Genomic DNA, 15925 nt, shown 5'->3' on the forward strand with positions numbered 1-15925 from the left:
TTATTAAGCTGGCGGGACGTTCTTAAATGGGAACTAAATTCTCCTTTTTTTTTTGTTTTTTTTTTGCGAGAATAAGTTGCCCCCATTAGTATAAAGACGATATTCTGATTAATATTGGGTTCGTGGAATAATAATTAAATAGATTTATTCATCAAGTTTCATTAATCTCAGGGGGCAATATCCGCCAAACAAAAAAACTGATGAATGAATCTGTTTAATTGTTATTGCATGAACGCAATGTCAATCAGAATAAAGTGTTTAGCAAGAAAAAAAAAATTGGCTGTTTTAAATACACAAAGTGTAATTATTTTTGTTTAGTTTTACAGTAAACTTCACCTGAGAGTGGCATTAATTAGCTCGATGCCTCATTTTTGATGAATTGGTCACCATTTTCCAAACTGCTGCTGCTTGTGGCACAGTAACTCGAATCTTAAATTTGTGCTCGAAATTTAAGCAAAAAAAATAAAATAAAATTCAGCAGAATGATTTCGGAAACTTCTAAGCTGGGTCACTCGTATCTCAAGGCACCATTGCAGCTGATCAAAATAAGCAAACGTTTACCTTTTGGGGGGAGGGGGGGGGGGGGGGGGAAACCATTCAGATGTCCTAATTCATCCCTCGCTTCTGTTTCTTATTCAGCCGAGTCCTTTCTCCTGCGATGCTTCCCGGATTCATCTCCACATGCGTCACATTGAAACGTGTCGCTTCAGGCCTGCATGGCAAACGTTCCCGGCGGGGGGGGTGCACATTGCTTCCGGGATGAAGTTGTGACAGACTTTGTGCCACTGTCTTATGTATGTGTCGCAAGCTGGCTCTGGGTGTCGCTCACTCTGCAGCGGAACTCTATCCATCTGCGCACACACACACACACACACACAAACACACACAAAAGACAGTCACACACAAGGTGACATAACACCGCTGATCACAGTAGTAACTAGCTACAATTACATAAGAAACACTTGAATTTCAGATACTCTAGATGAGCACTTTAACCTCACTCACCTGTGTGTGGACGCTTAAGCTGCTTAAAACTCGTTCACTGCCATTGACGGCTTTTGAAGTCAAATATCCATTTCAACTGGGAATGTTGGCAGGGAATGAGTTTTAATGGCTTTTCCAGGAGACAGAGTGTGTGTGTGTGTGTGTGTGTGTGTGTGCGTGGGTGTATCACTTACTGCTGCTTCTGGTGTTCTAATTTAAGTCATATTCCGCACTGTTTTCACCTCACACAACAGCACTGCAAAGAGTATCTTCTTGTCTTTTCTTTTTGCTTGTTCCATTGCTGAGCGTGTGCCGCATGGCTAACTGGGTATCAGTTTTCCATCCAGTGTGTGTGTGTGTGTGTGTGTGTGTGTGTCCGTGTGTGTGTATGTGTGTGCATGTATGTGCGCGCGCTGCCCCATGACACATGAGAAAGCGAAGAGATGTCACTCTTAACTGCTTCACTGCCAAATATAAAGTCGATGCGGGCGTCAATGACCGGCTGTCTAAATGTGCTCTGCTTTATATATAGCAACCCAAAATAACAATAATCAAGAATAGTAATGAAAATCTTAACAATATTCTCATAACATGCATTTAAGGAAACTGAAAAGACGACGTTGTCAAAAGATTGCAGCTTGAGTTTTTGTCTCTTGACCTCCTTTTCCCTGAAATTGCAGAATAGTGACGACATAAAGAACTATTGCACAATTAAAGCACATTTCAGTCAAAAAAAGGAAAACTTTCTATATTTTTTGATGAAGTGATCAACGACCTATAACGCTGAATATATAGAAGGAAAAACAGCAATTGTGGTTAAAACTGCCACGTTTTTAAAAATTTTATATTGAAGGAATAATTACGGAACAAATTTGTGAGAAACTATTTATGGGAAAAAAAATTATTAAATACTGTACAATTATTTTTGTTGTCGGAAAACGGGAAATGTGAGCTATGTACTGAAATGGAATCGATTCAACGTGTCATTTTGAAGTGTAAAATATGAAAGAGAGAAGAGAGAAAACAAGCAAAATATCATCAGATATATATTTTTTTAATTGTTAAGGATAGTAGTAGTAGATCGAATATGCAAATTAAGCTCTTATGTTAACTTAATGTCTGTTTTCTTTGGTGAAAATAAACATTTTCGATTGCAAGCCAAAGCAGTAATCACTCCACATCAATAGGTGGCGGTATTTCATTATTGAAGTTTGCAACGGAAGGAGGAAGAAGACGAAACACGAGAGAATCTATACGCATGCGCAGTGCACTTGGGCACAGGGTACTTGGTCCTGTGATGTGGCTCCACTGGGAAAAGTAGTCCGCCACTGGATGCCGCCATTTCGCCAGCAACTACGATGAAACTTGTCCTTTTTGCACCGTTTTATTTGCTCCATTTCTACGCTTTTTTTTCGAGCGGACGACGACGCGAGGCTACCGAATAAATGTGAAGGTGAGACTTTTGAGAATCTTTCGCCGGCTACCGCTAAGTGGCGCTGTAGTCGCAGGGATATGAGCCAGTGACCCCCCCCCAAAGAAATATAATAATAATTATTATAATTTACAGCATGAACTTCGCACTAGTAGTCAAGTAATTGCTTTAAAAGTACTTGGTTTGTGTGTGCCAGTGTGCAAGTTTCTCACCGTGGAGCTCCAGGAAGCCCTGGGAAGAAGCGGCCCCTCCAAGGAAGTGCTGGAAACCGGCAAGAAGGAGGAAAACCCACTTCGTACGTCCAATATGGCACTTCAAAAATAATTAAACAAAAATAAATAAATAAAAGGGTGGGAGCTTGACCAATGTGCATATGATCGAGTTCAATTGAAATTATCATAAGTCTAAAAAAAAAAAAAGATTGCATTATACCACTGTCTAAAGGCAAACTGTAATGAAACCAACACAATCAATTGTTTGTAAAGTCTGCCGTGAGAGTACACCAGTAAAAGTGCAGAAACATTCCAAAGTTGAGCGGTCGCCTGGAAAAGTTCTGCATTTTTGATCAATCCTGAAATTGCACCCGAGACTTTTTTTTGTGTGTGTGTGGAAACTGTAAACACAAGTTTTGCTTTCCCCCCGGGGAGACCCGTTTGACGGAGGCCGTCGACAACGTATGCGAGCGCATCCTGCAGTACCGCGTCCACGCCGAGCGTCCGGGCAGCCCGCGCTACTCCAAGGGTCAGCGCCCCGACCGTCACTTTTCCCACATTGCCGCTCGTCTGCGTGCGCGACGTTTCCTCTTGCGCTTCAGGGTTCCAGCCGCACCGTGACCGCACTGAAGAACCTGGTCCAGCGTCAAAGTGGATTCGGGCCTGCTGTACGAGCTGTGGGACGACCCGTCCGCGGAGGTGACGGACATGAAGAAACAGGTTTGAACATGACAGGGTGGACTTTTTTTTTTGGCTAACGTTAGCATTTAGCTGTTGTCCCGTGCTCATGTTTGCTTTCTTCGGTGCAGAATGTCTCAAGGAGGTGTGGAAGGGAGACGCGGCGAGCGAGAACGCCGCAAAGACGACGAGACTTGCCGGCGAACTTTGACCCGCCGCACAGCGCAGCGATGTTGAACCGGCGCGTGAATATGTTGGAAATATTACAATTGTTTTGGCTCGTGTATATATAGTTGACTGCAAGTGGAATATGTAAAGCAAAGCAAATATATTTATTTAGCGCATTTCATCCACAACTCAATGTGCTTTACATGATTAACGCATTCACTGCCATTGACGGCTTGAGAAGTCAAATATCCATGTTAACTGGGAAGGCTGCCAGTGAATGAGTTAAAAGCATTTAAAAACAAAGGGGAAAAGAAAGTTGTTGTTTTTTTACAGCTGAAATAAATTTGTCCCCCCAAAAACAAAAAATTAAAAAAATCACTGGATTCTTATTTTTATTTTTTAATGTTTTAAGATAGGAGCTCATTATTCAGATGTTTTCATATGTTGAAAGGCCGATGCAGGCAACACTAGTCATAACATAGGCGGCCAGAGGGTGGCGTCATAAGCAAAAATACAACTAAAGTGATGTCGATTGAATTTAGTCATGTTAAAAAAAAAAACGAATTGACACTTCATTCGATCACACAGGGCATCACGGCAACACAAAATTATTCATATTAAACATGAAAAATATTAAACATGACAAATCTGCACGGTTTTTTTAAGCTACATAAATGAAATAGAGGTCATAATTCAACACAGCAAAAACCTCCTTTGAATTGAATTTGCTCATCGGTTGCACATGATTAATAATATCGTAAAGCGACGTAAATGATTATTTGAAGAGGGAAATGACGTCGATTAAATGAAACCGATGTACACGAGCAAATGAAGTACTTTTTTCCCCCTCAATGTTGTGCGTTCTTAAGGATCCAGAATAAGTTCCATGACAATGTTAAATTGTATGTGTAGTAGTCATAAAAAAAATGGCTTAAACTCAGAAATGGCAAAAAGACAAAAATAAAATAACAATTATATGCACTTATTTCCATTTTTGGAGGGCAAAAAGTGGATTTTACCACAGGATAATTGTTTTTAAATTGAATTTTCATTGTTTTCAACCAAATACTTGACGGGTCCTCTTTCCTCCTGTTTCAATTTGATCCATCCAACAAACCTAATCGCACCGTAAATAGCTCGAGGATTGACGCGCGAAGAGCACCAACATTTATGTTTCGTTTTTTTTTTTTTTTTTTTTCTTTTCTTGCAGGCTGATTTTTTTTTCTTCCCCCATCGCACTTGTCCTGCATCCAAGCATAGCATTCGTTTAAAAAAAAAAAAAAAGTGCACCGCAACTGGCAGACACGCACATGCGTGAAGAAGCACACCTGGGGAAACATTGATGGGGGAGCCATCAATCACTTTTATGGCTTTTCTCGGGGAGAAACTTTCTCTCCAATCAAGTGTTCACTCCACCTGACATTTCCATCTGCATCAGCTTTGCTTCACATCTGACAACCATCTGCTATATAGTGCATGCCGCCAATTAGCTTCCCAATTCCACTCGGATATAATTGCGGCAAAATGAAAAATAAATCAAATGAATACCAAAAAAAAAACAAAAAAAAAGTGAGGATAACAAGACCTATGAGGCGGTTATTTTTCCTTTTTTTTTTTTTCCTGTGACACTTTCTAAAACGAAGGTGCGGCAAATGGATTCGTAGACGGAAAGAAATGTCTTTTTGGAATTCGAGTTTAACAGCGAAGTAGATGAAAGCATAATACAAAGGTTTAAAAAAAATTTAAATAAATACGCACAAAGCGCAATCTGTTGTGTAATTATGAATGACTATTAGTGTGACCAATATTGCATTCAGGTCTCACAAGGTGTGTGTGTGTGTGTGCGGGGAGAGGGGGGGGGGATACATCGAAATATAATAAGCTTAAAAATTTCAGCCAAATACTGACTTTCTTCTTCATTTCAGAACTGTAACAATGAAACGAACACGCTCGATATTTTAATGCCGATACCCATTTTCATATAATAGATAGCAAGCAAAGGCTCAAAGCGCTAAATCTCCGCGCGCAAAGCGAATAAAAACAAAATGTAAAGCAAGTCAATAAGTGGACTCACTTCATTGTGCGTAAACTTCTTCTCCTTCCAGCGAGTCCCTCTTATTTTGTCCTGGGAACCCCACTCCTCTTCTTCCTCCTCCTCTTCTTCCTCCTGCTCCTCCTCCTTGTTCTTCTTCTTCTTCTTTTTTTTTTTTTTTTTTTTTTTTTTTAAAACAGCAGGACAGCAGACAGACGCGTGCACAGGCTGGATGTGAGGGCACCGCTGCGGGGGGAGAAGGACCATCTCGGAGGACGCGCATGGTGAGCCGCTCGCTTGCATCTGCTTTTATTTGGCACAACAAAACAGAGACATTTAAACAAAAAAATTGGTGATAATTTCATATTTGTCATTTGATTTGCCCATAACAGCGGCTAAATTGTCTTAATAAAAAAAAGATAAGTTAGGCCTGAATGCGCATTTGCGAAACTTACTGTGGGTCAAAAAAAAAAAAAAAAAAGTTTTGCGGGTGTTTAAAGCTTTCCATGAAAAAAAAAAATTTATTAAAAAAAAGAAATCAAATGTTTTTATTCTTACAATTCACGAGACTGATTTGTATTGGGATAATCACGAGCAATCAATAGAAATGTGGTCGCGTTTCTGTAATTGCCGTTCCGTAATGGTGCGGCTCTGTAAATATGATCATTCCCGGAACCGAACCAATTTGGTGCGCAATTGGCGGCACATAATAATAATGTGATAATAATGGACGCCATTAAGCTGCTTCTGTTGTTCTTGACAAAATCAATCAAAACCCGCCCCCCCCAAAAAAAAAAAATTATATATATATATATATATATATATATATATATATATATATATATATATATATATATATCAATAAATAAAAGACCTGCCGTTGAAATACTTTCAGATTCTAAACTTTGTATGAAAACATTTTCCGGTTAATCGTGTTTCCTGCAGTGTCATCGAAGAATTCAATGCAATTTCAGAAGTCTTTCATCTTAGGAGCAAATAAATAACGCTGCTGTTATTACCTCATCTAAAGGGCTTGTTCTCTCTTGCCAGAGTCATGCAAAAAAAAAAAACAATTTATGAAGTTTTTTTTTTTTTTTTTTTTTTTTTGAGGGGGGGCCAAGGAAGGAAGAATCCATCAATTGTGGCACACATTGCGTTTTTGCTTTTTTTTTGTTTGTTTGTTTGTTTTGGATCCGACATAAAATGCATTTGTGTGTGTCATTGCCCTGTGAGTAATCCTGTGTGGGCAGCATGTGGATTTAATTGGCAGGGTCAACACACGCAAAGAGCGCGCACGCGCACGCACACATTCGCCAGCACGGCTCGTCTTTGGAATCGCGATGATTTCATTCCCATCTGTTTTTCAATATCAACACGTGAAGCCTCCATGGGAAGACCTTTGCCAACTTGTATGTGTGACTGCGTTTTAAAAAAAAAAAAAAAAAAAAAAAAAAAAAAACATGGTTGACATGTGGGGTTCTTGGAAAGAAAAAAAAAAAAAAAAAAAAAAGAGGCACGCAATGAGAATATTTGCCGACAAGTTTACAAAGTCAGCAAACGGAACGATACGATGAAGTGAGTTGAGGAGCTTCACCCAAACAAACGTCGTGCTTTGCCGCCATCTGGTGGTCAAAGTCGCCAAAATCGAACTTCAATTCGCGTAGTTACTTCGAAATAAATACGACTCGAGCAAAAGTAAAAAAAAAAATAAAAAAAAAAAGTAGCAGTCGTCCAAATCACTCGTGAGTAACTTTTGATTTATATATATATATATATATATATATATATTTTTTTTTTTTTATCCTCACTCTGGTTGCGTGTGAGCTGGAAAAATGTAGCTCTGAACGAGTAAAAGTAGCATGACTTCGGTCAAAGTTAAGTAAGTTGCATTTAAAACTGCTTCAACATTGTACAAATTAGCCAAAAAGTTACTAAAGTCAAAGTAACTCAATCAATGTAGCACATTCCCACACTCCTCTGCCCAGGAACTATCTCGGCGTAAACTAAGGCGCTTCACCAAGACAAAAGTCGTGCTCAGCCACCATTTTGCGGTGGCAATCACAATCACTCGTAGATTGTGGCGATTCGTGGCAGGGGGAATATTTGCAAGACCCAGCAGAACTTCAAAATAGTTCAACATAACAGTCGGAGCCAAACGTCTTGCAACTAATGCCGCCAAGCGTTGCTTTCATTTTTCAAAATCAAACACAAAGACATTGTCTCATTTGGTTTTTTTCCCTTTGATGCGTCCCAAACCTGAAGGACAATGGCGCTTTAACGTAAACATACAAGCAGAGTGCTAATCCACTTTGTGCCACTTCCAAAATTAGATTCTTACACCAAAAATGGAGCCGCTGGAATCTGCGCCGTGTGGAATAACACGCACACACACCACACACACACAGGAATGTGGTTTGGGAATACAGGCTGCAGTGTTATATTTCTGAGGACAATTGCAAATTAACAAAGGTGTCAGAGCGGTTACATGCGCCAACAGGTGTGGCGCTGCGTCGCCTTCGAGCACGCTTGTTGCCAAAATCAATTCTTACACTCTGGACTTTTCCACCAACCACCAGCGGGCTTTGCCTTCGCCTCCGCCCGAGCTGCTGCGGGCCCATGACGAGGAATTTTAAAATGTGTGGGACTCATCCGCTCACCAGAACACGCCCCGGACGCGCTGAGGTGGCGAGCGGGCCGCAGAGTTGACAGGTAGACAGACAAAAGCCCAAAAATGAAATTTGATTTTGTGCGTCCAAAAAGAAGAGTCTGACCTGTGAATAATCATGAGGCATTCAGCTAAACTAGCCCTTCAAAACAGATTTTTTTTACACTTTCCAAATGCCTTCAACACATTTCAACTTATCAAAACACACTTTTCAAAGTATTAGGAGTAGTACCGTTTGTTCCCTTCCAGCTGAAGTTGACGGTAAAACAAGTGAATTGAAAGTTATTGGTTCACGCGCTAAAAAGGTTCAACCAAATCGTATGACTTTGTCTGACAAGTCAGTGAGCTTAATGCTAACATACAATGCCAAACGCCACAGATGGGCTAACGGGAATTAGCACGGCGCAGTAGCACGTACAACAAAAGAAAATTAAACATTTTATATTTAAACACCAAACTGTTGGACAAAACCATATATTGATGTAAATCCCGTAGGGTAATGCTAATGTATAATGCAAAATGCCATAGATCGGCTAACGTAAATTAGCATCAATGTTACAGTAATTATAAACGTTCAAACAACTGCTACTTTATCCACACAGAGCAGCATCACACACAAATAGACTTTAAACATTGTGTATTGAAACAACAATGCTAACATAAAATGCAAAATGCCTTAGACGGGCTAACGAAATTAGCATCGATGTTACAGTAATTATAAGCCTTCAAACAAGTGCTGCTTGAACCCACACGGGGCACTACAATTGCGGAATTGCGGCGGTTAACTGTACACAAACAAATTTTTCATAGGCCCCGCACGGTGGTGTCCCGGCGGTAAACATGCCCCCAGGTTGTCAGCACGTAGTCCTGCCAGCCTCACATAGTTCCATCAAAAGATCAGCCCTGCAGTGGGAGACGCTGATGTCACCACGCCACTATTTGCTTGTATAAGCTGACAGTCGAAACTAAGTCATGCTCACAATGGTATTCTTTGTGGTTCTTGCCCCTAATAGGCCTGTGTCGGTCACGCGACGTAGACAGGTGCAGAGTCTCGCCCCGATCGAACCCGGGCCCGATCCCGAGCGATCGTCCCTTCAGGGTTTGCTCGATCCACCTCCCGAGCCAGGCGGTCCCTCAGGAAGAGTCATATTTTGCTAGCTAATTGAGCACGATGACGAGGCGGGACAGGCTCTCGGTCCTTCCCCGGGGGCCGGGGTTGCGCAGCCCACGTCGACTTTGCTGTCAGTGTCAGACGCTTGTTAGGACGCCATGAATCGCACAGAGAGCGAAGGGGCTTGGAAAATCAACGAAGAGAATTCTGCAAGGTGACGGAGGAAAGAAACCAAGAATGGAAGGTAATCTGAAGAGGAAGTCCGTTTTGTGGTTCGTTGTTTGTTTTGTCCACATTCCAAAAGTAACTCTCGGGTGGATGAAATCCTGACAGTTGGAGGAATTACACTCATCACCAGCTGGAAGAGGCAGGAAGAGATTTGTTCGCTCTAGGGGAAAAACAATTCATGTTTAGGGCTCAAGCAAGATTTCCATCGATAAATCTTTTTCCCGCAACGCGAGCGTGACCGCCGCTTGTGTTGTGCGTCCAAAAAAAGTCCAAAAGATCTCTGGCGCGCACACCTCAGCCTGATCACAGGCCTGCGAACGGCGGCCGGCGATTCGACAAAGGAAGTGCCGTAAACGGGATGGATACGATCCAGCTTGGGGTTTGGCTCCAGCTGTCAGACATATTTTTGGGTCATTTCAAACAAACGCACCCTTCAAGCGCACATAATCTGCGGTAGTTTGGAGATTTCGTTCGAGCTTCTGGAGCTGGGGGTGCAGTTGCAGTGACGCCATCGTGTATTTTCAATTCAGCCACTCTCAGTGCACCTTAATCAACGCCTCTATCAACTTGTCATTGTAGAAACCATCAAAACTAGCCAAAAAAAACAACAACAACAATATAACAGCACACAACTGTGCCACGTACTTCATCTGGAGAAGGTCTGAATCAATATTTATCAGATAACGTGACAAAAACGTGCTGATCACTACAGAAGTCTTTTGCGAGTCGAAAAGTTTTGCGATGATCGACCAATCAGTGGACGGAGATATGCTGCCCTAGCCCCGAGAGGACAAATTTGAAAAGTGATTGGTTACAGAAAGGGTCCCAATGCTGTTATAGTTGAAGTTACAGGACCAGCACGACTAATTCTGAAGGCCCTGGGCAGATGAGATTGGCATGGCAACACTAAGGCTGAAATCTGATTGGACAAGACGAGAAACACGACCAAATGATGAATCATGGAACAAATTTTAGAATTTAGGGTGTAAACATAGGTCAGTGCTTCTGAAAGCGTTTAGGCCAGCAGAGAAGGCCTTCCTGTCCTTGCCTGGCGACTGCAGTGAAAGTTACTTCTGGGTTGTTTACTTTACCAAAGACTAAAAAGCCAACTTTTACCAAACCTGGTGGCCGTCAAGCACAATTTTCTCATGTTGTCTTTTTATTGTCCTCCACAGGCTGGATGACATGATGTTCCGGGCCTTTTCCCTTCCCCCTTCCACCTCTCCCTTCCTCGTTTTCCTTCTCCTTTATTTACTTCCTCGGCCTCTTCTCTTCTCCACACTGTCCCACGTCCCGCTTAGTTGGACTTCACCTCACGATCCCTGCTACCACCCGGACGGGCGTCCTCGCCACTGTCTCTCCGAGTTCATCAACGCCGCCTACGGGGTCTCGGTCAACGCCAGCCGCTCCGTTCGAGGCTTCGATTTGGACGGAAACATCACCACCTTGACGGACCTTCACAATCCTCACAACCTCACCTGCTGGCAGGCTCGAGGGGATCAGAATAGCGGGGACTGGGTCCTCACCGTGCCCCTGGGTCGGCGCTTTGAAATCACCTACATAAGTCTGCAGTTCTGCCATCATGGGGCGCCGTGGGACCCTATCTCCATCTCCATCTTCAAGTCCATGGACTACAGACACACTTGGAGGCCGATGCAACATTATTCCAGCGACTGCTTTGGGGATTTCGGGCTCCCTTCTCAGACGGTGGCCCAGAGCAGACACCAGGAAACAGAACCGCTGTGCTCCGATCCTCGGCCCTTGCAGAAGCAGCGGGGCGGTATCGTGCTGGCGTTCTCGGCCCTCGACGGACGGCCGTCGTCTCCTGATTTTGATTATAGTCCCACTTTGCAAGACTGGGTGACGGCTACAGACATCCGTGTGGTCTTCCACCAAACATCTACAAACGCAAAAATTGGCTCAAGCATGAAGGAGGATGGATGGACAGAAGAGGGACAAGTGGGAGACCACGTGAGGTGGACTTCTGCCTATGCCGGTGATTCGATTGGCAACCTGAACACAGATAACGCGCCGGCCTTTTTTAACAGGCCCACAAAAAACTCTGCAATGAGCACGCAGAAGAAAAGAGACAAGCTCCGAGGGAGAGGTCATCACAAGGGTGCGAACAATGTGACCAGCAAGGAAAGCGGGGAGACGTTCAGCTCGGACATTTCCTCAAAAGCTCAAAAGCTTGGCCGCAAGAAGGAGGGTGACCAGAGGCTCCTTTGCACCAACGGTGACTGCAACTGGAGGGTGGAGGGACGCCACAGGGGTGCCAAGGGACGAGAACTGAGGAAGCGACGAAACAACCGTCCCAACACCCGTCAAAGCTCCAGAAATCTACAGGCGGCACCACGACCGCTCCCTACCGCACCCGCCCTGCCCCCTCTGGCGCTCTCGGACCTGCAGGTAGGGGGTCGCTGCAAATGCAACGGACACGCTTCCAAGTGTCGCCATGACGACGCAGGCCGGACCGTGTGCATGTGCGAGCATCACACGGCCGGCCCGGATTGCGACGTGTGCGAGGATTTCTACTTTGACAGACCCTGGCAACGGGCCACGCCCACGAACCCAAACCCTTGTGTGGGTGAGTCATACTTTCCAGAAGTCTTCAAAGATGAAGAACACTTGGAGGCCATCGTAGGGTTTAAAAGCAAATTAAAAGTGTTCTATCTCAGAATGCATGATATTACCAGCAGCAAGAATATCCCGAGAGACTGGCTAAATGTTCATTATCTGCGGTCTCACTGTGGGACGGATTTGTAAATCGTACATTTTTCGCTATATCGCGGGATTTGACAGTGAGCCTTTTTCCACGGGGACTCATGTTACCGCAGACTTGCGTCCGGTAGCAGTAAGCGCGAGCCAGGAGGAAAGAGTGTGCACAAGACAGACTGTCCCAAGTTTGAGATCATTTCACACTTAAAAAAGGAAGATAAAATGCAACGCTGACACAACTTCACGTCTCTGGTATAGTAAAGCATTGTTAGCTAATTTAACTACCGCTAGGTGGAACAAACTGTAATCCCGTCACAGGTGGTCGAGGATAGACACAACGGCCAGTGCACTTTCAAGCGCGTAATAATAAACAGTAACAAATACACATACGAAGTCACAAATACTACAGTGGAGAACGGCCACGGTATGCTATGTGATCTGCATTCAAGCTTGGTAACACTGTTCATATCTTTCTAAAATATTGCGATAACATCAACTTCTGTCTATGACCCCCACCCACTGTCTTAAACCAAAATCACTTTATTGCAGCTGTATTTGCTTTTGCGATTTCTCCCCCTCCAGCGTGCGAGTGTAACAGCCACGCCACCAAGTGCCGCTTCAGCATGGAGGTGTTCCAGCAGTCTGGACGGCGCAGCGGGGGCGTGTGCCTCAAGTGTCGCCACCACACCGCCGGACGCCACTGCCAGTACTGCCACAACGGGTACACCCGGGACCAAAGCAAGCCGCTGCAGCACCGCGAGGCCTGCCAACGTCAGTGTGTTGGATTTTTAGAGGAGGAAATGCAAACGATTGTGTTTATGAGCTGGCTACACTTGTGGGAGCGCACGCCTATTCGGGACGCGGCTTCCATCTGTAACCTGCAACCCTGGTCTTACCGCCGCTTCGCATGTGCTGTTACCCATGACCTTTGACTGGTCACAGGTCCCTAAGTGGCTGTCGCTAACTGGCGTTCTAGACTCGTGTAAACTCGGGATTACACATTGCACTAAAATGGATCGAAGAATGGCTGATTGGATCTGGTGTTTGTTTATTGGTCTATAATATCAGTTTACCAAGCCGTGGTGAAAACATGGGAAATGTTGAATGTCTGAATGATTATTTTCCCTGGCTGTTCCCTCCTCCAGCTTGTCAGTGCCACCCTCTGGGAGCCGTGGGTCGCTGGTGCAACCACACGTCGGGTCAGTGCCTGTGCCGGCAAGGAGTGACCGGCCTCAGGTGCAACCGCTGCGCCCCTGAATACAAACAGGGCACGTCGCATCTGCGGCCGTGCGTCCGTAAGTCGAGCCAAACACTGTCCGCTGACCGAAACCCGGTGTCACGTGTCGCGGGCCTCAAAACGGGCCCAGACTCGTCACTCTGACAGTGAAAAGGGCTGGGCGTTTGTTTTTACTGCCGGACCAGGCTAAATATAGCATCCATTAGCCTCCCGCAGGGGATTGAACTGTACGTCTGATCCTCCCTCGTCATGACGAACGACAGGGAAAGAACATTTTAAACACCATCATGTTCTACCAAACCTTATCATAACAAAAGGGCAATCATGCTAACACCTGGAGCGTTAGCGAACGGGGTGGGGTGTGTTCCATGTCACTGGCCTCGTTGCGTCAGGAAGGACCAAAGCTGGTGCGGTGACAAATGTTTGCACTTTTACAAGAGGCCTGGACAATGTACGAACGGATGCCATGCGACTTCGTAATGCTCTGGCCTGATAGAATAAGTCAACAGTCGCGTGAGATTTGTCGATCGTAAAAAGGACCACACACTAATCAAGTGTCTGACAGTCTTTTCTTTTGCAGGGATTCAAGAGGTTGCTCCAACGCCAGCGTTTCAGCCCCAATACGGCATCGGTCAGTAACAGTGGATGTCGAGTGAAACCCTGTTTTTAATCATAATCCCATTTTTTTAAAGGATTCCTCCGCTCAAAATAAGAGTCAAAACCTGCTCGCTTTCAGCTTTTTTTTTTTTTTTTTATATTTACTTTTTATTTATTTACTGCAAAACTGACCCATAAAACAAACAAGACCAAGCTAGCTTAATGCTAACCTATAATGTGGAACGCCTTTGATGGGCTAATGGAAATTAGCATGGAAGTTACATTAATTCTAACCCTTCAAACATATACAAACTATAATAATTATACAGCTTAGATAAGCCTCCTGCTTTAAAGATCCAAGCATTTGACTGAAAATCTCCACCAACATATATCGGCCTCCATCAATTTTGCGCATAATTAAGCGCATAGTCTTTTGATCGGATCTCGAATTGGATCACGTGACTGGACCTCAAGCGGCTCGAGGCTCCTCGGGAATGTCCGCCCACTGCTCGGCAAGGTCGTCTGTTCGTCACAGGATACTGTGATGACAAATAGAAGCGGCCACATTCTCACTAATGAGTGAGAGTGCGTGTCGTGTGTGTTTGTGTTGTCCCCCACCGGTTTTGCATTTGGTACCTGGGCCTTCAGTGGGGACTTAATTTCGGGAGGCCAGTTTGAAATGTGGTGAAGGAAAGAGTCCCGTTGCCAAGAAAGTTAAAGTTACAGTACACGGGCCAGCACTAGCCATTGTGAAGCCCCGGGCAGATTCGGTCGACGTGGCAACACAGAGGCTAAAACCTGATTGGAGAGAAAGATCTGACATCCTCTTTCACTCACGCACACAAATTCCAGTTCCATGTTTATCGCTGAAACACGCATTGGCAAGACCTCGCGCAAGCCTCGCTCTCTGCTCACCATGCATACCACCACCCTCACTTTCCATTCCAGCAGTTAAGGGAACAAATCTTGCAATTCGGATTGTAAATGTCGGTCAGCCGGTTCTGACCGCTTCTCTCCCCCACAGATGAGGAGTGTGCATCCCACTGCCAGCCTTCGCAGGTTAAAGTCCGGATGAACTTGGACACATACTGCCTCAAGGACTACGGTTGGTTTCTTCCTTTGAACTCCCGTCGCTTTTGCCTCGGTGAAAACGTGAACCGTGAAACTTGCGTGTGATAGTGCTGAAGGTGCAGGTGAGAGGGATGGAGCGTTCAGGTCCATGGTGGCAGTTTTCCATCTCGGTCCAAGTCGTCTTCCGCACGGGATACCCGTCGCGCATTCGCAGGGGACCGCGGTCCCTGTGGGTGCCCGTCCGGGACCTGGCCTGCGGCTGCCCCACCCTCCACGTGGGCCGGACCTTTCTGCTGATTGGCGCCGACGAGAGCGGGAGGGGCTGGGCGCCGGACGAGAGGAGACTGGTGGCCGATCGCTCCACGCTGGCCCTCCAGTGGCGGGAACACTGGAGCCGCAAGCTGAGGGGCTTTCGCGGGCAGGACAAGAGGGGCCGCTGTCCCGAGCAACCCCCCCACCCTCGCAGGAAGCCCTCGGAGTCCCAGACGGGATACATACCCCCTCACCTGCTGGCTGGCACGGACGTCGGAAGCTCGGCCGGCGAGGTCTCGACCTCGTCGCCGCGACACAAGGTCACCCAGGAACAAGAAGCGTGAAGCCTTGTTTTGCTTTTTTAATGCACTGTTTTGCTTTTTTAACGCACTTTGCTTTTAACTTTTAACTTCATGTTTTACCTTCATGTTCTTGTCATAAAGTTATTTTATTTGAACTGTTTGCTTCATATTTATTGCTACCGTAGTTATTTTAAATAAAAAAGGAGGAAAGTGATATTGGCTGGATTCGGAATCATTC

The 15925-nt window shown here is 44.9% G+C and overlaps 1 protein-coding gene, 1 long non-coding RNA gene and 1 pseudogene across 2 annotated transcripts; 2 read left to right on the forward strand and 1 right to left on the reverse strand.

The window, feature by feature from the left end:
- Positions 1-589: 589 nt before the first annotated feature.
- LOC133472912 (uncharacterized) lies at positions 590-5806 on the reverse strand. The gene is made up of 3 exons (XR_009786920.1): positions 5549-5806; positions 2629-2728; positions 590-851 (listed from the first exon to the last, which is right to left on the reverse strand). It is a non-coding gene; the product is annotated as an uncharacterized LOC133472912 (long non-coding RNA).
- Positions 2036-3922, forward strand: LOC133472911 (protein canopy 4-like; annotated as a pseudogene).
- Positions 5719-15842, forward strand: ntn5 (netrin 5). The gene is made up of 7 exons (XM_061764433.1): positions 5719-5790; positions 10686-12097; positions 12811-12999; positions 13374-13523; positions 14046-14096; positions 15087-15167; positions 15242-15842. The coding sequence occupies exons 2-7, from the start codon at positions 10696-10698 to the stop codon at positions 15727-15729; spliced, it is 2361 nt and encodes a 786-aa protein (XP_061620417.1). The 5' UTR covers positions 5719-5790; positions 10686-10695; the 3' UTR covers positions 15730-15842.
- Positions 15843-15925: the final 83 nt, after the last annotated feature.

This window comes from Phyllopteryx taeniolatus, chromosome 23 (genome assembly GCF_024500385.1).
Source record: "Phyllopteryx taeniolatus isolate TA_2022b chromosome 23, UOR_Ptae_1.2, whole genome shotgun sequence".
Classification (NCBI taxonomy): Eukaryota; Metazoa; Chordata; class Actinopteri; order Syngnathiformes; family Syngnathidae; genus Phyllopteryx; species Phyllopteryx taeniolatus.

What these genes read in the sequence shown, in the direction of transcription:
- ntn5 (XM_061764433.1), top strand. Translation starts at nt 10,696, where the DNA reads ATGATGTTCCGGGCCTTTTCCCTTCCCCCTTCCACCTCTCCCTTCCTC. An exon ending in GAACCCAAACCCTTGTGTGG is followed by an intron (nt 12,098 to 12,810) that starts GTGAGTCATACT and finishes CTCCCCCTCCAG; the next exon opens with CGTGCGAGTGTAACAGCCAC. An exon ending in GCATCTGCGGCCGTGCGTCC is followed by an intron (nt 13,524 to 14,045) that starts GTAAGTCGAGCC and finishes TTTCTTTTGCAG; the next exon opens with GGATTCAAGAGGTTGCTCCA.